This window comes from Manis pentadactyla, chromosome 9 (genome assembly GCF_030020395.1).
Source record: "Manis pentadactyla isolate mManPen7 chromosome 9, mManPen7.hap1, whole genome shotgun sequence".
Classification (NCBI taxonomy): Eukaryota; Metazoa; Chordata; class Mammalia; order Pholidota; family Manidae; genus Manis; species Manis pentadactyla.
In genome coordinates, this window is record NC_080027.1 from 8,615,115 (window position 1) to 8,638,910 (window position 23,796).

The 23,796-nt window shown below is 60.2% G+C and overlaps 2 protein-coding genes across 7 annotated transcripts in view; both read left to right on the top strand.

Moving 5' to 3' along the window:
- OSBPL5 (oxysterol binding protein like 5) overlaps window positions 1-23,796 on the top strand; it is a 58,669-nt gene that overhangs the window by 29,186 nt on the left and 5,687 nt on the right. For 3 of the 5 annotated variants that reach the window (XM_036875808.2, XM_057506719.1, XM_036875810.2), the window contains exons 2-14: window positions 1,894-1,966; window positions 4,277-4,359; window positions 9,070-9,150; window positions 9,378-9,479; window positions 10,038-10,241; window positions 10,894-10,978; window positions 13,186-13,357; window positions 13,677-13,872; window positions 15,955-16,139; window positions 16,646-16,727; window positions 17,957-18,055; window positions 18,464-18,560; window positions 19,424-19,522. In XM_036875808.2, coding sequence (XP_036731703.2) covers window positions 4,285-4,359; window positions 9,070-9,150; window positions 9,378-9,479; window positions 10,038-10,241; window positions 10,894-10,978; window positions 13,186-13,357; window positions 13,677-13,872; window positions 15,955-16,139; window positions 16,646-16,727; window positions 17,957-18,055; window positions 18,464-18,560; window positions 19,424-19,522 — 1,477 coding nt within the window. In that variant the 5' untranslated portion in view covers window positions 1,894-1,966; window positions 4,277-4,284. Of the gene's footprint in view, window positions 1-1,809; window positions 1,967-4,276; window positions 4,360-9,069; window positions 9,151-9,377; window positions 9,480-10,037; window positions 10,242-10,893; window positions 10,979-13,185; window positions 13,358-13,676; window positions 13,873-15,954; window positions 16,140-16,645; window positions 16,728-17,956; window positions 18,056-18,463; window positions 18,561-19,423; window positions 19,523-23,796 lie in introns of all 5 variants that reach the window. The other 2 variants (XM_036875811.2, XM_057506718.1) reach the window with 1 other exon arrangement.
- The window catches only part of CARS1 (cysteinyl-tRNA synthetase 1), a 125,819-nt gene continuing 124,346 nt past the window's right edge, over window positions 22,324-23,796 (top strand). The window contains exon 1 of one of the 2 annotated variants that reach the window (XM_036875975.2): window positions 22,324-22,341. The gene's annotated coding sequence lies outside the window, so the exon portion shown is untranslated. The remainder of the gene's footprint in view (window positions 22,342-23,796) is intronic. The other variant, XM_036875976.2, reaches the window with a different exon arrangement.

Genomic DNA, 23,796 nt, shown 5'->3' on the forward strand with positions numbered 1-23,796 from the left:
CACAGCCCGTGGGGAGAGGTGATCGGGACTGACCTTTGCAGTGAACACAGCGGTGTCCCCCCGCCTTGACGCCGGCTGGTAGGACCTCTGGCTGGGCTGGGCGTGGGCAGGCCGAGGGAGGTGTGTCCGCAGAAGCCCCCGAAGCCCCCCTGCCCAGGCAGGTCGGAGGCAGATAAGAGGTTCTACAGGAGAACAGGAGGCAGGTGGGAAGATGGACGGAAGGATGGACGGATGGGGGATGGCTGGCTGGCTGGGTGGCTGGATGGATGGACAGATGAAAGGAGGGAAGGAGGATGGTGCAGATGAGTGGGTGGTGGAGTCACATGCCGAGTCCCAGGGCCTTGCAGTGCCGGAGAAGGCATGTGATGGGGTCTGGGAGGTCAGGTGGCCAGTGGCCTCCCTGCCCTCGCCCCCTGCCCTGGGGCAGCCAGGCTGGGCTGTGAGCAGCCTCCGGCTGTGCGGCCCCTCTGCCCCTCTACCTGCCCCCAGTCTGTAAGAGCCCCAAGAAGAGTGAGGCTCCAGCTGAGGGGACATCCTGCGCCGTGGTCCCTCTGCACACTCCTGGGGACCCCTGGGCAGCGTCAGGTCTGACTCCCTTGGCTGCCAGCCTGGGTGCCCAGAAGTCCCGTCTGGGTGGCTGGGTAGGCTGGCCTCCTCCCGGAAGCTGGCTGCTGGGCCTGAGGCACGCTGAGGCAGACGTGTCCACGGGAACTCCAATAAGCAGCGGCTGGCTGTCCAGGGGCCCCCACTCTGCCCCCAGCTGTGGGTCTGTGGAAGTCAAGCTGAAACCAGAAAGGGCGGAGCCAGGAACCGGGTTTGAGAATCGGCCCAACTTGGCCCAAACACAGGCACTTCCGAGGATTAGCTGTGTGACTGCACCAAAACCCCAACCTCTCTGAAGCCAGTCTCCCCATCTGTGGAACGGCTCAGCCTGGTGACAAGATAGTGGGCAGGACCGCAGGAGCTTCAGGGGCGGGCCAGGCCCAGCCCAGAGGAAGTTTTGGGGCCACTGGGGCCCTGGGCCACCCTGCTGGCTCCCAAGGCCCCGCCTGTCCCACCACGCCCCACAGCAGGGAGGGCTCCATGAGTCTGCTGATCCCGTGCAGGAGGGAGGCCTCCGTCCTGCGCTGGGCGGGGAGCCCCAGGGGCACCCAGGGAGGCAGCAGGTGGCGGCCACAGGCCTGGAGGAGAGAGTGGCCCATGGGCCTTTGTGGTGCACGCCCTCAGACTGCGCACAGAGCGCAGGATCAGGAGATGGAACCCGGCCCTGCCAGCCCTTCTTCAGCTGCCGCCGCGGGCAAGGCTCTCAGCTCTTGGAGCCGCGATTTTCTCACCTATAAAATGGGCTAACATCGGTGGGGACGTGCCGTGGCTGCCGTTGCTTCCCCAGCCCTCCAGGCAGGACTGTGAGGCGGCAGGAGACGGGGAGCTGCCGCTTTACTCCATGTTGTAGGGGAGGCGCAGCCCCACCTGTGAACCGGGGCCAGGCCCCCTTGGCCACAGCCAGGGTCCTCCGGAGGCCACTGAGCACAGGCCTGGGGTGCAGGCCCTCAGAGAGCTGTGGGCCCACCTGCCCGGACGGCGCTTCCCGAGGGCCGGTCCCGGCCTGGCTCACCGCTGCAGACCCACTAGCGCCTCCTCGTCCGGCTCCCGAGTCACCCCACAGTGGGGACCCCCGTGTAAGGCCGAGCGGCCCTGCCTCTCGCCCCTGACTTTCTGTGGTGTCTCTCTTGCCTTTCGGGTGGGTGGGAAGCCGCTGGCCTCCGTGTGGACAGGAGGAGTGACCGCAGTCTCCCCCCTCCCTTCCAGAAGCCCCCCAGCGCCCAGGCCATGAAGGAGGAGGCCTTTCTCCGGCGCCGCCTCTCACTGTGTCCGCCTTCCTCTACCCCTCAGAAAATCGAGCCCTGGAAACTCACCCGGAACCTGCTCTTCGGAGGAGACAATGAGCCCTGCCCGGTCAGCCCAGGTCAGTGCGGCAGGGGAGCCGGGCCCGCAGGGGGCGCAGCCTCGGGCAAGGCTGTGTGCCCTCAGGTAGCTCGCCTCCCCTCTCTGTGCCATCTGGTGAGGGCAACAGCCTTGCTCTGCTCACCTACCCCTGCTGCTGGTGCTGGGAAAATGGGCAAAAGGCTTGCAAGGCAGTAAAGCGCCATCACCTGTGAGCCAGGTGGAGGTCAGCAGAGGGCTCCCTGCCCCTGGCTCTGAGGGCAGCCCGTTGCCCTGGGAGAAGCGGTGTGGTGCTGGGGTTCCAGACACCGCCTCTGAGGACGGGTCTCCCGGGTCCCAGCCCCAGCCCTCCGGCCCCCGGGCAGCTATGGGACTCAGTTCTCACCTGCAAAACGGGCTGCCGGTAGTACCTCCCGCCGGCAGCCGAGGAGGCCTGTGCAGGCAGCGCGGGGCCCCCAGAACACAGGTCACCACACCCACAGCTGCTTCCATCACCCATTTCCGCACACGCCCGCCAGCCAAGGATGCTGGGCTGTTCGCCGTGTCTGGCTGCTCCCCCAGACACCCCGGCCCTTCCTTCCCGGTGCCCCTGTGCAAGTGGGGGCACCTCCTGAAACGGTATCTCGCCGTGACCCTCCTTACCGTTTCTCCTGAGTCATTCTGGGTAAGCAGGGTCGCAGTGAGATACCCTCTCACCTCCACCCTGCTTTGGGAGTGAAGAGACACCCCAACTTTCCTGGCCAGTGTCTACCCTGTCCCTGGAGGAGGCCTAGAGAGCGTCAGGCCGACTGTCCACTGTCTGGACTTGCAGGGCTTCTGGGGGCTGCCCATCCAAAGTCTCATCAAGCAGATGGGGACACTGAGGCCACATGGGGAGGGCCATGTGGAAGTCACAGAGCAGGCTCCTGGCACAGGTGGGCTGCCAGACGCCTGGGACAGCAAACCAGACCTCTGTTCTCCACTACCTCCGCCACAGGGGAGGAGGGGTGGGGGAGCCAGACAGCTCTGGACAGGAGTGGGGGGTCTCAGAGGGATTTGGTCCCAGAGCAGCTGGCCCAGGCAGTACAGGTCTGGGCAAGGTCAGGGGAGTGGGCAGGGCTGGGGGGCAAAGGCAAGAGGGGGTGTGGACAGGCTGTGAGGAGCAGAACCAATGCCCAGCCCCCGACTTCCAGGGAGCCCGCACCTGACTCCCTTGGGTTCTGTGAGGCCCCAGCCCTCCAGGCACCAAAGACAGAACCTGCATGGGGGGCCACCTCTGACAGCTGCAGGCCCGGGCCCCCAAAACTGCACCTAAATGAGAGGGCCTTTGGCATCAGAAACCTCCCGCTCACCACCCAGCCCAGCCTTGGCTCAGGGGTGTGGGCACTTTGGGGATGGGAAGCAGAGACAGCCAGGCCGCCCTGGCCAAGGGCAGCTGTGTGACCCTGAGCAGAGCAGTTTCAGGGCCTCTCCTGCCCCGGGAGAACCCGGGGTCCCAGCAGTCACCTCCCCAGGTCCCCTTGCTGGCTTGTCTGCCGAGCAGGGAGCTCAGGCCCCGCCCCTCAGCCCCCAGCCCCTTCCCAGCGCCCTGGAGAAGTGGGTCCGCAGAGCTCCCGGGGCTGCTGCACCCCCACGTCCCAGGACAGCCCTCTATCCCAGCAGTTACCCCTCCCCTGAGTCCTGGCCCAGGGACCCTGCAGTAAGCGTCAGGCCACAGGAAGTGGGCGGGCATGGTCATGACCCGCTGGCCTGAGGCCCTGGAGAGGATCTTCCTCTCCCTCCTGCCCTTAATCCCGAGCTTTAGAAATGGAAACCTGCTTCAACGCAGAGGGGAAGGGCAGCTATGTCCCCAGGGCTGAATGTAGACACCTCCCGTTTCCCACATTCTCAGCTGAGCTGGGGAGGCGACAGGGTGCTGCTGGCTCTTCCTCGGAGAACCCAGCTCTCAGAGGGTTCGGGGCGTGGGAGCAGGCCGGGCATGGTCCCCGCGCACTGAGCCCGCTGTGTGCCTGAGCCTGGACACCACATCCTTTGTCAGAATTCTGGGGGGCCTGGCCTTACCACCCCCAAGGACATGCCACACCAGTGCCTGTGGCACCCGGGGTTCCCTCCAGCAGGTCGTGGAGGCGGGGGCTGGAGGTCTCGGGCCCTCCCAGCAGAGACACTCAGATGCTGGCTGATGCTGATCAGACCTCCGGGGGCAGCGTCCATCTGGCCGCCACAGCCTCAGGCTGGCTTCCTGCCCCACCCAGACGGCCTGTGCCCACCCCTTGCCTGCCACACGCAGGGCAGCCAGCCGGAGGAGCCGCCCGGCCCGCCGTGCCCAGTACTCACTCCAGACACTCTCTTGCAGGGAAGGATATGGAGCCCACCGGCCCGGCGCTGCCAAGGGATGAAGGGCCGCCAACCCCAGGCTCTGCCACGAAGGTGCCACCGGTAAGAGGACCCAGGGCAGGGAGCCTGCCAAGGGTCAGTAGGAAGTGGCTCAAGGAGGGGAGAGCAGGGGCACCGCCAAGCCTGCGATTCCCACGCGTTTGTGTTAGGGGGCAGCTAAATCCCGGACTGCAAACCCAGAGAGCGCAGGATGGCGCTGGGATGGGATGGAGGCCCGGACAGCACCTGGTCGTTGTTTTATCAAAGCCACCTTCCTGGCCTAACGCCAAATAGGAGGCAGGAGACCAGAAAGAAAAAGGCTGCAGGCTTCTCGGTGCCCTTCAGGGGCAGAAAACCCGCTGAAAGGAGGCCCAGAGCCCCTGTGTTGTAGGTAAACCCCCGGGAGTGAGCCTTCCTCCTCCTGCCTCTGCCTGCGCTGTCCCCCACCCAGACGACCTCTCCAGGGGGCGTGCACGCAGGCCCACCCTGGCATCCCCGGGCCTGCCCCGCCAGGCAGAGCCTTCCTGGGCTGAGGATGAGGCCCCAGGCACCATACCAGGCTGGTTTAGGTTCTCCCGGAGGGTCTCCGGCCAGGTGCCTCAGCCCCAGACACTGACCGAGGGTGATGTCTCCAGGTTCTGCGGGGTCTGGGGAGCGGTGCACATGGACCCCGGGGTCTGCCCTGTCCCCTGTCTGTGACCCTCTGTGACCTGGCTTCTCTGGGAGCCCGTGTCCTCGTCTGCCAAGCGAGGGTCAGTGGCGGCTCTGCAGGCCTGTCCCCGAGTCTGCCGCAGTCGAGGAAGGAGCCAAACCTTTGGTGGGGACCCCACCCGGGGCCTGCATTTCCTTCTCTGGGCCCCAGGGCTGTCCACTGCTGGAGGAGGTCAGATCATATTTATTTATTTTTAATTGCAGTAAATACACATAACCCAGACTTACCACCCTGTTTCCAAGTGCACACTCAGCGGCATTATATACATCTATACTGTTGTGCAAAATCCCTACCATCATCTCCAGAACTTTCCATCTCCCCAAACTGAAGTTCTGTCCCCATTAATCACTAACCTCCCACTTCCCCAGCCTGGGGGTCCTCCAACCACCGTCCACAGACCTGACGACTCCAGGCCCTCCTGAGAGGGGGTCACGCAGTGTCTGTCCCTCTGCATCTGGCTCCTTTCACCCAGTGCAGTGTCCTCAGGACCGCCACACTGAGCCTGAGCCAGGATTTCTTTCTTTAAGGCTCAGTAATATTCCATTGAGTGGATAGACTGCATTTTGTTGGTCCATTTGTCCTCCAATGGACACTTGGGTTGTGCATATTTTTTGAGATACAAGTTGATTGCATAAAAACATCAGAAACATAATTGTGTCCCTCTGCAACCCAATAAAACATACAAATGTTATCAGAGATGCTTGACTTGGTTCAAATTTCAGATTTCATTCATTCAGGCTGTGGGTGCTGGGGATGGAGGCATGGGTAAACCAAGTCTCGCTCTCCTGGCCCGTGTTCCAGCAGGGAAGACAGGGGCCAGTCAGAGCAGGCAAACATATGGTCAGAGGCTGTGCTGGGGGTGGGGGTATCCACTGTACACCTCCCACCCACCAATTCTTAAGAGCAACATGGGCTGCTTTGCAGACACAGCGTGGGAAAAGATACAAGCTCTAATGTATATTTCTATGTATATTTTTTTAATGAAGTAGAATTCAAGTGACATAAAATTCACCCTTTTACGTGTACAATTCAGCAGCATTTAGTGCATTCACAATATTGTGCAGCCACCACCTCCATCTAGTTCCAGAACGTTCTCATCCCCATAAACCAAAACCCCATCGGAGGTACTCCCCATTGCCACTTGGCCAGCCCCGGGCAGCCTTACCCCACCTCCTGTCTCCATGGATTTGCCAGTTCCGGACACTTCGTGTAAGCGGGCGCGTACGGTGTGTGGTGCTCATGGCGGGCTTCTGCGCAGCGCGATGTTTTCGGGATTCACCCGTCGTGTGGCCTCTCTCAGTGCCTCGTCCCTAGGGGCTGATATTTCCGTGCGTCGGGAAACACAGTTGGCCTGTCCATCCATCTGCTGATGGACGTGGGGCACTTCGCCCTCCTCACCCACCGTGAGTAGCACCGCTGTGAACACACGTGTATGTGCGCTCGTTACTGTCCCTGCTGGCAGTCCTTTGGGGCACATACCTAAGAGGCAACTGCTGGGCCATGAGGTAATTCTGTGGTAGTACAGAATTCTAGAAGATGCCATGTTTGCCTTCTTGAGGAACTGCCAACCCGCTCTCCACAGCGGCTGCACCACTTTATAGTCGCTCCGGTGATAAGCAGGGTCCGCATTTATCACATCCTCACCAGCTCCTGCATTTTCTGGCTTTTTATTAATCGCGACAGCAACCCCGTAGGTGTGAAGTGGCGTCTCCTTGTGGTTTCGGTTTTCATTTTCCTAATGGCTAGTGACATGGAGCATCTTTTCGTGGGCTCGTTGGCCATTAGAATGTCTTCTTCGGAGAAGTGCCTAAGTCCTTTGCCCATCTCTGAATTAGATCTTCACCTTTTAGTTGTGGCAATGGAAGCATTCTTTGTATATTCTGAGCACCAGACACCTGTCAGATATATGATGGTAGACTTCCTCCAATTGTGCAGGTCATTCTAAATTACTTTTTTAAAGTACCTTATAGGGTGCACATTTGGGGTCAGGCTCTCAAGCCCATAGTTCTGAGCAGCATTCCTCATTTCTAAGGGGGCTTGGTTACTGCACCAAGCCTTGCTGTGAAGGGGCATGTGGAAGGGCCCTGGGGGCCCGGATGGGGTCTCCAGCAAGGCCCTAAGGAAAGCGGGACCAGCGGGCATTGCCTGTAGCCCTGAGCAGGTTGAGGAGCAGAGGGATGCAGGGTGGGGATGCCCCCTCGTGCACCCCCAGCCAGGCCTACAACCCAGACGGTGCCTTCCCTCTTCCTAAGAGAAACATGGCTCTGCCCAGGCACTTCAGGTGGTAGCTGGGCAGCGGGGAGTTGGCAGGGGGCCCGTGCAGCCAGGCTTTCATCCGCTACGCTCACTGAGCTGCCAGTGCTGGGGGTGTTGGGAGGTGAGCTTCCCCAGCAGGAGCGCTGGACAATATGCAGAAATGTCTGTGTCACCCATAATTGCAAAAGGTGCTGGGCAGGCCAAGGGCAGGGCTGTGTCATCAAGGTCTCCCTCCCAGCAGGGAGGTCGGAGGCGTCTTCCTTCTGGGGAAGTGGCTCAGTGGGTCTGAGGAAGGAGCAGGGGCTTCCCGGCAACAGGGAGAAGCATTCCAGGCTGAGGGAGCAGCATGTGCTAAGGGAGTGGAGGGCACCAGGCATAAGAACCCCAGCTCCCCAGAAAGGCAACTAAGACCATCTTGTGGGTCAGCCCTGGCCTCCGAGGCCTGCCACGTGGACAAGGCCAGGCATACACGTTGCCACTGGGCTGTCTCATCACTATGGCTTCAGCCTAAAGACGGGCTTCTAGAGAAAAGCCCTAGGCACCACATCCCATGTCCCTGCCTCGTAGGATCTGGAATGTTTTAACTTGGCTCAGAGAGTGCAGTCTGGATTGAGACTCTCTGAGTTCAGTCCCAGCTCAGCCCTTCACGAGCTGTGTGACCTTGGGCAAGTTCCGAGCCTCTCTGGGCTGCAGCCTCCGCATCTCAGGATGTGGAAAACAGCAGTGACCTGCGCCGTGGCAGTTCACGTGTGCACTCATGCTTGCCACCCCGGCTCTTACAGCCCCTGTCTCTAGTGGACGGCCTTGACTCCCTCTTCTACAGTGGGGATGACAACTGGGCCACCCCATGGGTGGCTGTGGGGATGAGGGGAGGGGATGCCGGCAGAGCACCCACAGCCCCCGGTACCTCCAGGCGACAACCGTGCGGGCCGGGCCTGCTCTCGGCTGTGTCAGTCGCCTGTCACCCTCAGCAGGCTGGCAGCCGGAACCACCAGGCTTTCCTCCCCAGCCAGGAGGCTTGGAGGTGCAGCGTTGGGCAGAACCCCCAGACCGGGCCAGGAGAGAGCGGGGTGGGTGGACAGCCTCCCCTGGGAAGCCCAAGTGAGTGCGCATTGCAGGCCTCTGGCCCTGTTGCCAGGGCGGGACCCTAACGTTGGAGTGGACACAGCCATGTCATGGTTGTCATGCCTCACAAAACATTATTCTTTTTATTTCTTTTTCCCCACCACTTAAAAACATAAAGACGTTCTGAGCTTGCAGGCCTGAAACAGGTGGGGGCAGGATTCTGGCCATGGTTTGTTCTTTTTATATGTATTATATAAATTATTGCAGCCTTTAGTATATTATATTATGGCCTTTAGTCCTGGTCCTTCCTTCTGACTGCCCTAACACCCCAGGGCCTCAGTTTCCCTGTCAAAGGACCACAGCCCCTTCCAGCTCCCAGATCCCCGGATGTGGCTCTGCCCACACAGCCCGTCCCGCGGCCCTGCAGGCTGTGCGTCCTCCATGGCTCCAACCCACCCACCTTCCCGCAGCCATCGGCAGTCCTGGGAGAGAGCCCAGGCTTGGCGCCCAGCGCAGGGCCTCCCAGGGCACCCAGGATGGGAGTCCCCAGTGCATGGGCTCCCCCTGCCACTCCCAGAATGCCGGAGAACTGAACAGAGGGTGCTGGGCAGCAGGGAGGGGGGCAGCGCCTTTCCCTGACGCCTCTGCTTCATACTCTAGGCCCCGCCCTGCCCAGCCCCCTGCAGCACCAGGCCGCATGCAATGCCCCTTCGCCCCCAACCTCAGTCTCTCTCCTGCAGGCAGAGTACAGGCTGTGCAATGGGTCCGACAAGGAATGTGTGTCCCCCACAGCCAAGGTCACCAAGAAGGAAACTCTCAAGGTGGGCATGGGCCCGCAGAGGGGTCGCCAGTGTGTGGCTTGTTGGATGAATGGGCATGAGGGCCACCCCCAAGCCTGCCCCCTCCATGCCCCACTTCCTCCCCTATCCTCTCCCTGCCCCTGTCCTGGTGCCTGAGGCTGAACAGTGGAGACCCAGGGGTGGCCCGGGGGAAGGTGCCAGCCTGGGGCCTTCTCCCCTGATGCGTCCACTGGCTGCCTTGGGTGCAGGCACAGAAGCAGAACTACCGGCAGGCGAAGAAGCGCGCCACCAAGCAGCTGTTCAGCGCCCTGACAGACCCCAGCGCAGTCATCATGGCCGACAGCCTGAAGGTAGGCCGGCAGGCAGGCCTGTTGTCGCAGCCTCAGCCACCGCTCCACCAGGAGGCCTCCCCAAGGGATGGCGCAAAGTCTCCGGCCGCTTGGGAGACGGGGGCCCTGGCGTGGTGGTGGAGCCTGGGCTGGGGTCAGACGCCTGTGTGCAGACCTCACGTCCCCCCAACGCTGTGGAGGTAAAGCTGCCAAATTCCAGGCTCCCTGTGAAGAGCAAGCATGACAGGCGTGCCAGGAGCGTGGTGGTCTGCAGGGCCCTGGGCCCAAGCGCGCTCCTTTCATATTCCCCACAAAATCACGAATGAAAACCTAGATACAAAAGTGAGTATTTATTTAGAAAGAGGGAAGAATGGCAACAAGTTTCTCCCTCCCAGGACCTGGGAGGCCCTGAACGTCACCCGTTAGGCTGCGCCTGGCTGCAGAGTATTTCTTGGGAGGCACTGTAATTTGTGAGCTGCTTTTAAAAAGTACAAGAGAACTCCGCCCGCAGCCCGAGCCCCACCTCCTCCGCCCGCTGGGGCCCTTCCGAGGCCCTGACAGTGGCGCCCCTGCCCGCAGATCCGGGGGACTCTGAAGAGCTGGACCAAACTGTGGTGTGTGCTGAAGCCGGGGGTGCTGCTCATCTACAAGACCCCCGCGGTGGGCCAGTGGGTGGGCACCGTCCTGCTGCACTGCTGTGAGCTCATCGAGCGGCCCTCCAAGAAGGACGGCTTCTGCTTCAAGCTCTTCCACCCGCTGGACCAGTCCGTGTGGGCCGTGAAGGTACCGCTGGGCGAGCCCCGGGGCCTGGGGGCAGGACCCCTGGCGGCCCAGAGGGCTCCAGAAATGGGCAGCCAGGTCCAGATGGGCCCGTCACCACCCACTGCTGGGGGTCCTGGGTTCAGTCCCTCGATGGCGGGGGCTCAGATGTGGTCCCTGGCCCTCCAGGAGGAGCACACAGTGGGGCCCAGGGCCTGGCGACATGAAGGGATCATGATCCACCGGGAGGCCTGGGCGGAGGCTGAGGAATGGGCCCGTGTAGGCGGCTGCTCCTACCCCAGCCCTCACCCCTCCTGAGAAACGTCAAATCGTTTTTAGTGTAACTGCTGTCCAAATATTGCATGGAATATACTTATACTTTTAAAGAGGTGTTTATTACTTTTCTGAGATTCACGTTTAACCGGGCATCCTGGATTTGCATATGCTGGTTCTGGCCACCTTAAGTTGGGGAGCTCAGAGCTAGAAAGCTCAGGGCCATCAGCAGGAAGGGGGACAGAGAGGTCCCCACCCCTTCTCCCTGCCTGCTGCTGCTGTGTCTGCATGGCTGGGGTCCTGGGGCCCTGGAAGCGTCCGTGTGTGTCTGAGAGTGAGACTGCCTAGCTGTGTGGGACCTGTGTCTCCACCTGTGGGTGACGCTGGGCTTCTGCCCCCCCAGGGCCCCAAAGGCGAGAGCGTGGGCTCCATCACGCAGCCCCTCCCCAGCAGCTACCTGATCTTCAGGGCCGCATCCGAGTCGGACGGTGAGTCCCTGCCGGCAGCGGGCCCCCCAGGCAGGGTGCAGACTGGGTACACGGGGCACCTTCTGCCACCCTCCACCGAGACAGCCCGATGTCCCAGGACAAGCATGGGCTCGGGCCAAGCAGGCCTGCCGCTCACCGGCACTGCTCTGGGCCTCAGTGTCTCCGTGTGCAAAATGTGAACAGTGACATCTGTCCCTGGTCGCCGTGAGAATCCGGTGGCCTCATACAAAGCGACCAGGTCCCCATCACTGAGGGCCAACCGTGTGCCAGGCACCACTGAATCAATAGGTTCTACTGTTATTATTCACAAGTGACAGGTGGGAAGGGAGGCACGGTCACGCTGCCGGCCGGCAGAAAGTGCTGGACCCTGGGCGGCAGCCCGGAGCGCCCCTCTGCCCAAACCCATCACACGTGGTTGGAGTGCCCTCCAGTGGCCACTCTGAGTAAACATGGCTGCCCTGTCCCCCAGTCCCTCTGGGGGCCACCTCCCAAGGGTGGAGGTGACCGGCTCCCGTCTCACCAGTGGTCCAGACTGGGCAGGGCTTTGCCTGCAGCTGTGGCCCTCCTGGCCTGGTGTGTGGAGGGCTCCATGCTGGTGCCACACACACACCCTCACGGTGGTCAGATGCCACCTCCACACTCCCCGCAGTGCTGTTCTGAGTCCCAAGAATTCCACCGTTTCTCGAGCGCCCCACTCTGCCGCCTCACATGGGCCCCGGAATGGACAGGGCAGCCCATGCTCTTAGGGGGCCTGCGCTCTTGGGGAGGAGAGCAGCTGTGGGACAGGAGCGACTGGGCTGAACACGAGCCGAGTCCCTGGTGCACCGATCTGGGCCCATGATCCGGGAGGAAGGGCGTCTACAGCCCCTGGGGGTATCAGGGTGGGCTTCCTGGAGGGGGGAGGAGGAGAAGGAGACCTTGGAACGGGTTTCAGAGGAGGCATGACATTCAGGATGTTTGGTCCTTTGCAACTAGAAATGAACACATTCAGGGACCCCGGCCTGACTCAGCAGTTAGGGGTTTCCCAGGACCCCCCTGCAGGGGCTGCCGCCCTGCACCCACCCCCGCCACTTCGCCCCTCATGAATGTTCAGCCTGGGCTGGGTCTCTCGGGCCCCAACCAAGCCCGCAGGGAAACCTGGCAGGACCCCAGGTGTCCCGAGAAGCAGGAGCAGGCTTCCCGCCAGCCCCTCCCAAGGCCTGGCCCCAGGGACCCTCCGCAGGAGCAGGTTCTGTGGTTTCCAAAGAGGGAAAGGAGCTCAGTGGCTCTGGGAGGTTCACACTTTAAAGGCTCAGGGAGGTAACGAGTCTTCCATCCGTAACCCAATGCCCCGCACGCACAGACCCCCGAGCCCCCTGAGCGACACTCAGCAGTGCGGCCCACCATCGTCTAGGAGGGAAGGGCCTCTGTGAGCAGCCGCACGAGGTCATCGGGGCTCACCAGGCTGGACTCGCGTCCCTAAGCTGTTAACACCCCCGAACACTCTGGTGGTGCTAATCTGACCCACCGGCTGCCTCCACCAGGAAGGCAGCAGAGGACAGAGGGATAAGAGCTGGGGACTGGAGATGGCTGGCTCTGCCCATGGCCACGCTGCCACCCCACCTGCCTGCCCTCCTGCCCTCCCGGCCTCCACGGCCCATCCACCCCTTCTCCCCACCCCAAGCTGCTCCTCACTGAGGCCCGGCCGGCACCCCCTGGGGTGCCCCTTGGCCTCAACGGGCTGCCTGCCATGTTGCACAGCCCCCTCCCCAGCCTGCCGCCCACCCCCCTGCCCTGTGCTCCAGGCCATCAGGAGCCCCCTGCACCCTGGCAGGCAGCTCCGAGCAGGGGCTCTCTCCCCACCCTACATGCTGGAACCTGTTGCAGTGGGATCTAGGCTCTGAGTCTTGCTAGGGTGTGACCTTGGAGGGGTCACTGAACTGTCCTGGGCCTCAGCACTGTGTCTGTAACATGGCACAGGATAAGACCTGTGAGCACCCTTTAGGCCACTACTCTCTCTTCAGGACCTCTGGCTAAGCCCTTGTCCGTGGGACTCTTGGGGTTGGGGCTGCTCCTGGGGGCGGGGAAATGGGGTGGTCTCCCCTGTGGAGGTGGGGGGGATTCCTTGGTGAGGAAGTGGGGAGCAGGATGCCCTGCTCCCTGGCGGAGGGCGGGGGCGCCTGGCATTCACTGGGCACCTCCTGGCTCACCCATGCCCCCCCCCCCAGGCCGCTGCTGGCTGGATGCCCTGGAGCTGGCACTCTGCTGCTCCAGCCTCCTGCGACTCAGTGCGTGCAAGCAGGGCCGTGCCGGGGAGCCTGGGTCCTCGCCCGATGCGTCGCCCCCATCGCTCTGCGGGCTGCCCATCATGGCCACCAACCACGACCAGGACCTGTACCCGTGAGCGGGGCGTGGGGGGAGGGCCCGGGCTTCCCACCTGCTGGGGTCCCTGGCTGTCACACTACTAACACGCCAGGTCCTCTTGTGCCTGGGGAGGCGGGGGGGCAAAGGCCATAGAGGTCAGGCACCGGGACTCAGCAAGAGGCGAGTCTCTTCACCGCAAGTGCGCCAGGGGCCTCGGCTCCTTCATGTGTAAGCTGGGCGAGAGGGGCAAATGCCGGCTGCTGAGGCGATTAAACCCAGGGAGCATGAGGGGTGCCCGGGGCGGGGTCCCAGGCCTCCCCTGTTCCGGGGACCCATGGGCACCACCTGCCTCCAGACTGAATGGGTGCTCCCTGGAGAACGACGCTTTCTCTGACAAGTCGGAGAGAGAGAATGCCGACGAGTCTGATAGTGAGGCCCAGGACCTCGGCCGGAAGACCGCGGAGAGCGGGGGTGACCCGCCGGAGCCCCTGGGGCGGCCGGGGCACAGAGGGACCACATACGTGCAGCAGTGCCTGGAGGAGCTGGGGGAGGTGAGGGCCCCCGCCGCCTGGAGCCCCGCCTGTCGCCCTCCCGCACCCCTTCCCAGGGCAGAGGCGGCACACCTGGAGGTCTCGTCCAGGAGGTCCTGCACGACCTACAGCACCCCCGGGGCTAGGGGAGCAGGAAGGCCCGGAGAGAGCGGGGAGGCCCTGAGGGTGCGGGCTGAGGGTGTTGGGGAAGCCATGGTGGATTGTGGGTTAGGGTCAGGTGAGGCTTTCAGGGCGCCCAGGGGCAGAGGCAGAAGCCGGGACCCTCTAGGGAGGAGCCACTGTCCCAAGGAAGCCAAAGGCAGCTGGGACCCAAGTAGACATAGATCAGGGAGAAGTGGGGGTTCAGGACGCTTCCAGAGGTGGGCAGGCCGGCTCCAGCCAGACCTCGGGGCCAGGACAAGATGGGCGTGCTGGGAGAGGGGGCGGGCGGCTGGGAGTTTGCACGCCCAGGGGAGATGCTGCTGCCCAAGAGCGGCTGGACCTTAGGGCAGGGGGCAGGCAGCCCCGCCTTCAGAGGCTGCGCACAAACGCAGAGGAGCCCAGGGAGGCGAGGCAGGAGCAGGGAGCGCAGAGGTGGTGGGGGCAGCTGCGCTGAGAGGTGCGGCGGGAGTGAGAGGGCGGCCTCTGCATCGGGAGCAGGGACAGTGGTGACATCCGGGAGGGTGCTCAGTGGGGAGGAGGGGGCATGGCTTCCGGCCATGGCAGCTGCCTGGGTGAGCCCTGAGGCTGCCTTGGAAATTGAGGCCCAGGGCTCTGCGGGCTGCTCACCAGCCAGGACCCTCATGGGAGCCAGGAGTGGCTCCTCCTCCAGGGACGCCGATCCCCTGGGTGCCCAGGAGTACTGTCCAGGCAGGTACCACTAGGCCTCAGGCCAGCTGTGCATGCACAGAGAGGCACACGGCTCGTCTAAGGCAGCCCAGCAGGCTGGGCAGGCTGCTGGCACCCAATTCTGCTGCTCCCCTGGGGCATCTGCCATCCTGCCCAAGAACATACACAGCCTCGAGTTCAGATCCTGCCCCACTTCACACCAGTGTGACCTTGGGCAAGTCCTTGTCCCCTCTGTAAATCAGGGCCGCCACAGTGTGAGTGCCCTGGGCTGCTGCCAGGAGGTGGTCCAGGGAGAAGGAAGGGGCACACCTGCAGCCTCGGGCCCTCCACCCACCTCCACCCGAGTGCAGCTTAGGTCATCTGCAGGGGCTCAGAGGCAGGCATGTGGGGGGGATCCCCAGCCAAGTCCAGGTACACCCCAGGCCCGAAGCACCCAGCAGTGATAGCAGGAAGATGGTGGGGGTCCCCAGGGAGGGGAGGTGGGCTTGGCGTCCACCCAGGCAATGCAGCTTATGGGACTTCCTGCCAGACAGCCCTGTCCTGTGAGCACCCCGAGGAGCTGGCCACGCCTCTGTGATCTCTTCTGAGGTCACTCTGCCTGCCTAAGGGTGTACCGGTTGGTGTACAGCAGGGCATGGGGCCTCCCCACCCCACTGCCCAGACCCAAAGAGGCAAAGCCCACAGTCCCGAGGCTCAGTCTGTCCGTGGCAGGTGTTTGGTGAGGGAAACCGTCTCAGGAGAGGCAGGAGGGGCGTCCAGTGCAGCCCCCCAGCATGTGACCCTGGGCAAGTGAGGGCTGCTTGCTAAAGGAGGTGCAGCCCCAAAACCCCTGGTACCCCTCCTGCTGTGTGGTGAAGATTGAATGGGCTGGGAGGGTCTCCCACTCTTGGGGCGCCTCCTGGCACAGTGCAGTCATGCAGAGTCCACAGATGGGTTTCCGCATTCAGGCCAAGGGGGGCCACGCCCTGGACTCCCAGAGTGGGGCTCTGCGCAGATGGAGGGGAGGGCCCAGGCTGGCCAGGCTGGCCAGGAATGGAGGCACGTGGGAGCTGGCCTGGGCCACTGGCTGCCCCTCTGGGCGGGGCAGGGCCATGTGCAGGGAAGGGCAGGGGTCAGATAGGGCCAGGACAGGCACTGCTGACCAGGTCAGGGAGGGGGCATGCAGCCAGAACCAGCTGCCCTGTCCTGCGCCCCCCACCCCAGTGCCCCGGGGCAGCACGGAGCTGGGCCCTGACCACTGCCCTCTGCCGGCAGCTGGACCAGGCATCCCAGGTGGAGACCGTGTCCGAGGAGAACAAGAGCCTGATGTGGGTGCTGCTGAGGCAGCTGCGGCCGGGCATGGACCTGTCCCGCGTGGTGCTGCCCACCTTCGTCCTGGAGCCCCGCTCCTTCCTCGACAAGCTCTCCGACTACTATTACCACGCCGACCTGCTCTCCAGGTGAGTGGGCAGGGGGAGCCCCACACACCTGCGTGCGCCCCTCCTCCCCCAGCCCCTGCACACCCTGCAGCTCAGCCTCTCAGGGGTCCCAGTCTCCAAGGTCAGGGCTGGGGCCATGAAGGTCAAGGCTGAGCACGGGTCAGCCTAAAGCGCCCTCTGCGGTCCGAGTCCTGTGCCCTGGCATTGTGCACTGAAGCTGACCGCAGCAGGCCGTGAAGGGGCTGCAGGTTCAGGAGCCCCGCGGAGGGAGAGGTGAGGGGCCCGTGGAGGCTGGGCACTGCGCTAGCCTCCACCCAGCAGTGTCGGGACGCCTGGGGTTCTCTGGCTGGGCGGAGGACCCCTTCCTGGGGGAAGTGGGGAACGCCGTCCGCTTCAGGTCTGGGCAGCATGGAGGAGCAGCGCGTTTCCACCTGCATGCGTGACGCTTGCGTGGGAAGGAGGGAGGGGCAGGGAGAGGGAGGGGACGGCAGGGACGGCCGCGAGTGAGGGCCGTCTCCCCGTCGCAGGGCAGTGCTGGAGGACGACGCCTACAGCCGCATGAAGCTCGTGCTGCAGTGGTACCTGTCCGGCTTCTACAAGAAGCCCAAGGTGAGATCCGCAGGGGCCGTCCCCCAGGTCCAGGGCTGTGACCATCCCCACCATGGCCCCCAGGTCCTCAGAGATGGGGCCTGGGGCTCTGACTTCCCACCCAGGGACCCCCTGGGCAGGCCTGAAGGGCCCGAGCTGGACCCCTCCACACCTCAGAGGAACAGTTACTTCACACAATAGGGCCCGGAAAGGGGCTTTCAGCCCCAGACCTCAAGGAGCTTTGGGGACCCCTTTGAGAACTCAAAACCCGGGTTCAGATGAGCACAGGGCTGCTCTGGTTATAGCGACAGGAGAGCATGCAGCTCCCTGACCCCATCTTAGGGCCCTGGCATTCTGGTTCCACCTCTTGTGCAGGTGGGGAAACTGAGGCCCAGGAAGGGGAAGGGACAGCCTCAGGGTCCCACAGCAGGTTGGGAGTGAGCCAGGTCCCCTGAATCCACCTGGTTCCCCTGGCACTCTGGGAGGACTTCTCAGAGGAGGAGCCTCCACCCAGAAGGCCGTCCAAGACAGCACAGTGGTGCGCCGCAGGGTCAGCTCAGACACGGGTCTGGGCAGCTTGGCAGAGGGGCTGACGGGGCTGCTGTCTCCGAAAGGCTGGGGCAGGTGCTGCACAAGGCCGCTCCACGGGCACACGTTGCCCAAGGAGCCCGTAGCCTCCAGTGCAGGGCCGACATGCACAGACATCCACACATGACCCGGATCCGGGGGTGGCATGAAGGGGGTGGCCTGGGGCTACTACAGACCAACTGGGGGGTCTGCCCTGGACCACATGGAGACCCAGAAGGAGGGCTCCCCAGATGGAGAGCTCATTCCCCCTGCACTAGGGACAAGCATGAGCTGTTTGGCGGGGCAGAAAGCTGGCGGGTGTGGCTGAAGCAGAGTGGGGCTGCTGGGAGCCGCTAGGGGGTTCAGTGGTTTGTGCACTGTCTGCACTCAGCATCCAGGGAGACTGTGACCTGGCTGGGGCCTGGGACACCCCCAGAGCCTAGACGCAGACAAGATACCTCATAGGCTGCCCCCAGAATATATAGGCCACAGGCAAAGCATGGTCTTCCCAAAGCAGAAGTGGGGCACCATTCCCCGACGCTGGCTGCACACCAGGCTGTCCCTTCTAGAGACCTCCCGGCGGTGCCCAGGGCTGTGGGCAGCGGGCAGCCCCCCAAGTCGTCCTCGGTCCACATGCACCCTGCCCCGTCCCTCACCCAAGGCTCCCCATTCATTGCCTGCAGGGGATCAAGAAACCCTACAACCCCATCTTGGGGGAGACCTTCCGCTGCTGCTGGGCCCACCCTCAGACCAACAGCCACACCTTCTACATCGCAGAGCAGGCAAGGGCCCCCTGCCCTGCCCAGAACGGACCTGGGCTCTGCGGGCGGCAGGGGGCAGTGGGCAGGGGTGGGTCTGGCCCCGGGGCATGTTTCTCGGAGGCCCCCTGGCCTCGCTGCTGCCGGCTGGGATTCCCCCAGGATTCAGCCTTAGTGTTTCCTTAAGGATGGGGCCACGCGTCCTGTTTTCCGGGGGGCACTCTGCGGTGATGCAGGAATCCCTGTCTGCCCCCCGGGCCCCGTGACTCGGGCCTGGCCCCCTGAGCACGGGAGTGAGGGCCTGGAACGTCCCCACGGCCGGTCTTGGACTTGGAAGGACAGGCCGGGTTCTCTCTGGGAGGTCAGGTTCTCGACTCCGCGAGGCTGCTGGGAATGCTGGGGCCATTCTGGGAGCTGCCTCTTTGCCCGCAGGTGTCCCACCACCCGCCTGTGTCTGCCTTCCACGTCAGCAACCGGAAGGACGGCTTCTGCATCAGTGGCAGCGTCACTGCCAAGTCCCGGTTTTACGGTGAGGGGCTCCAGGGACTCTCCTCTCCCCAGGGCCTGGGGGATGGGGGAGGGTTGGGCTCCTGGGCTTGGTGCTCCCCAGACCTTACCAGGTGGCCGCGTGCATGCCCCTCCCCGCCTCTCCTGGTCAGGGGCCACGGGGTGGTAAAGGGTTCAGATCCGGCAGTCAGGCAGAGCCCCTCCCATGCCCGGCTTCCCCAGCGGTAGAGCGGGCACCGTCCGCAGGAGTGCAGCGAGGATCGTGGGAAGGGAGCTGCATAAAAAGCTGTGTCCAGAGCTGAGCTGTCCAACTCTACCACTAGCCACATGGGGCTCTTGAAACTGATCAAAATAAAATAAAACTTAAAATGCAGACCCTCGGTTGTACTAGCCACACCGCAACTGCTCAGTAGCCACATGTGGCTGGTGGCCACCTTGCCAACACAGGGCAGAACATTTCTGTTACCCAGGCAAGTTCTGCCGGGCAGCACCACTTAGCACCCGGCACGGTGGGTGCTCCCAAAGTGGGTTTCCATTTCTCCATCAGGTACAGCTTTTCTATCCTTTTCCTCGGCAGGCAGGGCCGTGTGCCCACCCGTCTACAAAGTGTGTACAGGTTCAGCCCACCTTTCCCACCCCTAGGCACCCACCACTGGCTGTGGCTGGGACTCTCAGCCCGGGGTGGGCTGTACCCCCGCTACAGGGGTATTTAAAATCAGAGCAGGGACTCAGGCGAGTCTGAGAAGGTTTGCAGCCTCCAGTGAAGTACCTCCTTGGCCAGTTTCCACCTGCTGGAAGGGGGCCCAGACCCTGTGACATAGCAGGTGGGCCCCTGGGTTCCAAGGGCCGTCTCCACTAACTGGTCTCACTGTCCCAACTCTGCAGGGAACTCACTGTCAGCTCTGCTGGACGGCAAGGCCACACTCACATTCCTGAACCGGGCAGAGGATTACACCCTCACCATGCCCTATGCCCACTGCAAAGGTGAGAGGTCATGCTACCCCACCCCAAGGGCAGAGCCCAGGCTGGCTTCCCAGTGGAAACCTCTGGTCCTTGCTTGTTCATTCGTGACTTTTTAAGGACTTTCTAACTGGGTGTGGAGTTCCAGACAGGTTGTTATTCTTCTGTCCTTTTTGAAGACATTTTATCACCTTCTGGCTGGCTTCCATTGTGCCTGATGATTAGTCATCTGTCAGCGCCTGTTTGTTACACAATCTGCTTTTCTGTGTAGCTGCTTCCAAGATCTTGTTCTGCAATCTTACTATATAGTATGTCAAGGTTTGGATTTTTTCTTTTTTTAATTTTTAAATTAATAGGCTTTATTTTTTGCAGTGGTTTTAGGTTTACCCAAAAATTGAGCAGAAAGTACAGAGTTCCCATGTGCTTCCCTCTCCCCCAACATGCACACAGATCCCCCGACTATCAACCTTTCACACTGGTGTCACCCATTTGTTACAATCAATGAGCCAATACTGATGTGTTATTGTTAACTGAAGTCCAGAGTTTACATTAGGGTTCACTATTTGTGCTATATATTCTGTGGGTTTGGACAAATGCATAATGTTTTTCTGCCATTACAGTTACATACAGAGTAGTTTGGCTGTCCTAAAAGTCTCTTATGGTTAGATGTCAATGGATGAATTCACCCCTCTATCCCTTCCCCTCTTCCCAAGCCCTGGTAACCACTGATCTTCACTGTCTCCATCGTTTTGCCTTTTCCAGAATGTTCCAGTGTTGGGATCACACAGTATGTGGTCTGTTCCAACGGGCTTCTTTCACTTAGCAGTATACATTTAAGATTCCTCCACGCTTTTTTTATTTTTGCTCTTTGAGGGGTTTTGTTTGTTTGAACTTTTAAAATCTGAGCTTTCATGGCTTGGATCAAGTCTGAACACTTTTAAGCAATTATTTTATTAATCCTGCTTCTCCCCAATTTCTTCATTTTTTTTTTCCTAGAATCCCAACAAGACACAAGTTAAGCCATCACATTCTATTCATGTCATATCTGTATCTCTGCATTCTAGATCATTTATTTCGATCTACTTTCAACTCTGATTAACTGATATTAACTCATCCACTGAGTTCCATTTCAGTGTTTCGGATTTTTTTTGCCCTGAGAGTTCTACTTCGGTCCATTTCATACCTGCCTGTTCTTTTATACTTGTAGCTGTTCCCTGACCGTGTTTGCAATTCCTTCTTATATATCTGTAATCACTGTAGGCAAAATTGTTTCATATTCTCCGGTAATTCTAATGTTCTCACCAGTTTGCTCTATGTCCCCCCTGTCCACAGCAGAGCCTTAGCCGATGCCCAATAAATATTTGTTCAGTGGAGGACTGTATATATTAAGACTTTGGGATTCTAATTCCGCTGGGGGATTTCCTGGCACTCCTGTGTAACAGATGGTTTCTGGGCCAAGCAGGAAATGTCGATTTGAATTCCAGACTCCCCTTACAAACCCATGGGGGAGGAGATTTTAATTTGTATCCCCTAGAGTCCTGCCTGATTCAAATGTTCCTTGACCCTCCCTTTGCTGGGGGTGTAGCTCTGTGAATCCTGGCTTTGTGGGAATATCTCAGAACACGCTTGCCTGTTGCTGTGGCCCCAGCCCCTCTCTCCTGCTCCCCACGGGAACCTTGGAAACCAGGGTCTCATGCCAACGAAAGCCCTGTCTGCTCAGCGTGGCAGATGTGCCCCTTGTCCTTCCCCCTCCCCCTCATCCTTCCTTCTTCTTGTTTGTTCTTTCTCTAGGGGATTTATCTTATTTTCTTGCATACTCATCTGTCCATCAGTGCCTTAAAAGAACAGTATTTGTTTCAAGGTTTTATCCTGGAAAACTCCAAACATATATGAAAGTATGATGGGCCCCCTGTACCCACAACACAGCACACCACCAGTCTTGCTTCCTTTGTATGCTGCACACTCTGCCAGCTGATTGATACCAGTGACTTTCAGTCCTCATGTCATCTGTGTGATTCATTGTGTATCACTAAAGATAAAGATTCCTCTTCTTAACCATAATCACGATACTATCATACCAAAAAATAAAATCAAGGCTCTTTCCTTAATATCATCAGATATGTCAGTTTTGAAAGTTCCCTGACCGTCACATGTGCATGTATGTTTTTTTGCCTACATACACACATGTGGTGCAACTCATCTGTTTGAGCAGGAGTCCAAATAAGGTTCCTACTTTGGTTATTATAGGTCTTAGATCTTCTTTACGTCTCTGCTACCCTTTTTTTTTTTCCCTGGCAATGAGTTTGTTGAAGAATTGAGGCCATTTCCTTGTAGCATTTCCTCCGGGCTGCATTTATCGACTTGTTCTGTGGAGTCATTGGACACATTCCTCTGTCCCGGGTGTTTCCTATAAACTGGAAGCTGACCTCCTCTCTAGAGGTGTGACCACTTTCAGGCAGGGTTTCAACAAGACGCTTGAAGGGTGGCTTCATGTCTTTCTGTCACCGCGCACACAATGTTGGACTGTCTCTGTATTTATGATGTTAGTGGGCACCGCTTCTCAGTGCCCGGATCTGCCGGTTGGTCCAGCATTGCGAGGTGGTGAAGCCCCTCTGCATCTAACCGGCAGAGAGCTTCTGTAAAGAAAACTTCCCCCCACGACATGGTTACCCAGTGGGTTCAGTACATATTGGATAAATGCCAGATTTTTTTTCTCTTTTCAAAATAGTGAGTTTTTCCCCTGGTGTCCTCCAAAGGTGATTCTTGGTGAGGCTGTGGCCGCTTTAAGTGCCACTTGGTCAGAACACATACGATTGTCCCAGAACATCTCAGTCGGTGCCCCACGGGCACTCGTGTCCTCGCTGGCCAGCGGAGCCATCCGATGGGCCCCTGGGTCCCTTCCACAGACCCCTAGTATCTGCTTCCTTCCGGGGTGACTCCATGGAGCCTTGACGTCTCCTGCCCTAGATCCCAAACTGGCCATTTCCCCAGGAAATCCCAGGTTCGTTTCAGTGGGAAGTGGTATTTAGTCCCCACAGTCTGCAGGCCAGTGTTTCTTACACGTCGGTTCGGTCATTCTTTCTAGGGTTTCCAAGTAAGGTAAACCCAGATGTCTTTTTTTTTTTTTTTTAAGATTAAAATAGATCTTGATTTCATGCTGATGCCTCCAATCCAGATTCCAGATGGTAGGTTTGTGCTGAACCTACTGACCTGACATGTGAAAGGTCCTTCCCCCACATGCCAAAAAGCCCCTTTACCAGTGACTTAGGATGTTTGTGATGACTTTTGTCCTGCCCCTCACATGTCCCGCAGTCACACCTCTGGCCGATGCCAGCAGAGGCCTGGTGGGGATGAAGGGCAGTGGCTTCGTGTTCGGCCATTGTTCCTTCTTGATTATATCTCCCTGGGATGGAAAAGTCACGGGATAGTTCCCCTCTGAGACTAGGCCACTCCGTGGGTCCACGTGTCACCTTCTGTTTCATTTTCTTGTTGATTTTGAGGAACTGCTTTTCTAATTTCATTTTCTGAGAACTGTGTAAAAGAAAGATTTACCCGATTCCAAGGCAAAACTATAAAACCTGGTGTCATCAGAGGCCTCGGGTCCCTCTCGGAGCCCCGAGCCTGGGGAGAGCGCCGGGGCCCCTGCCCACTCGCCCTGCGGCCGCTTTCCTCCCTTGATGAGGGGGGGAGCCCAGGGTGCCCCCAGAGCAGCCCCCACCCCCCACAGAGCTCTCCTGTCGGGTGTGCGGGAGGGATTTGGGGGTGTTCTCAGCCTTCTTGGTATTTCAATTGGCTCATCTTTTTTTTCTTCATTTTCATTTTTGAAAGACATTTTATCTCACATTTCTAAGTGTTTTAGGGTGGGAATAGTTTTTCTCTTCAGTGAGCATAAGTCTGTATGGCTAGAAATGGAAGACTCATTCATTCATTCATTCATTCATAAAAACATGTATGTGTTAATTTTTAAACATATGCTGGGCCCGTCCTGGGTATGGCAGGAGGCAGGGGAGACAGGAGTCGGGGCAGCCAGTGACTGACCTTGATGAGTGTCCGGGGGCTAGTGACTCCTGGACCCCGGAGCAGGGCAGTCCTGGAGGCGGTCACCCAGAGAAGACGGGGTATCTCCTGAGCAGAGCAGCTGGCAGGGGCCAAGGCCCAGGGGCAGAGAGTCGCTGAGAATCAGGCTGGCCAGGGATCCCCTCCCTGGACGAGCCCCTCTGCCCGGCCTCACACCTCCTTTCTCACTCCCCTCCATGCTCTCCCAGGGCCTGACACAGGCCTCTTGGGGGCCGCTGGCA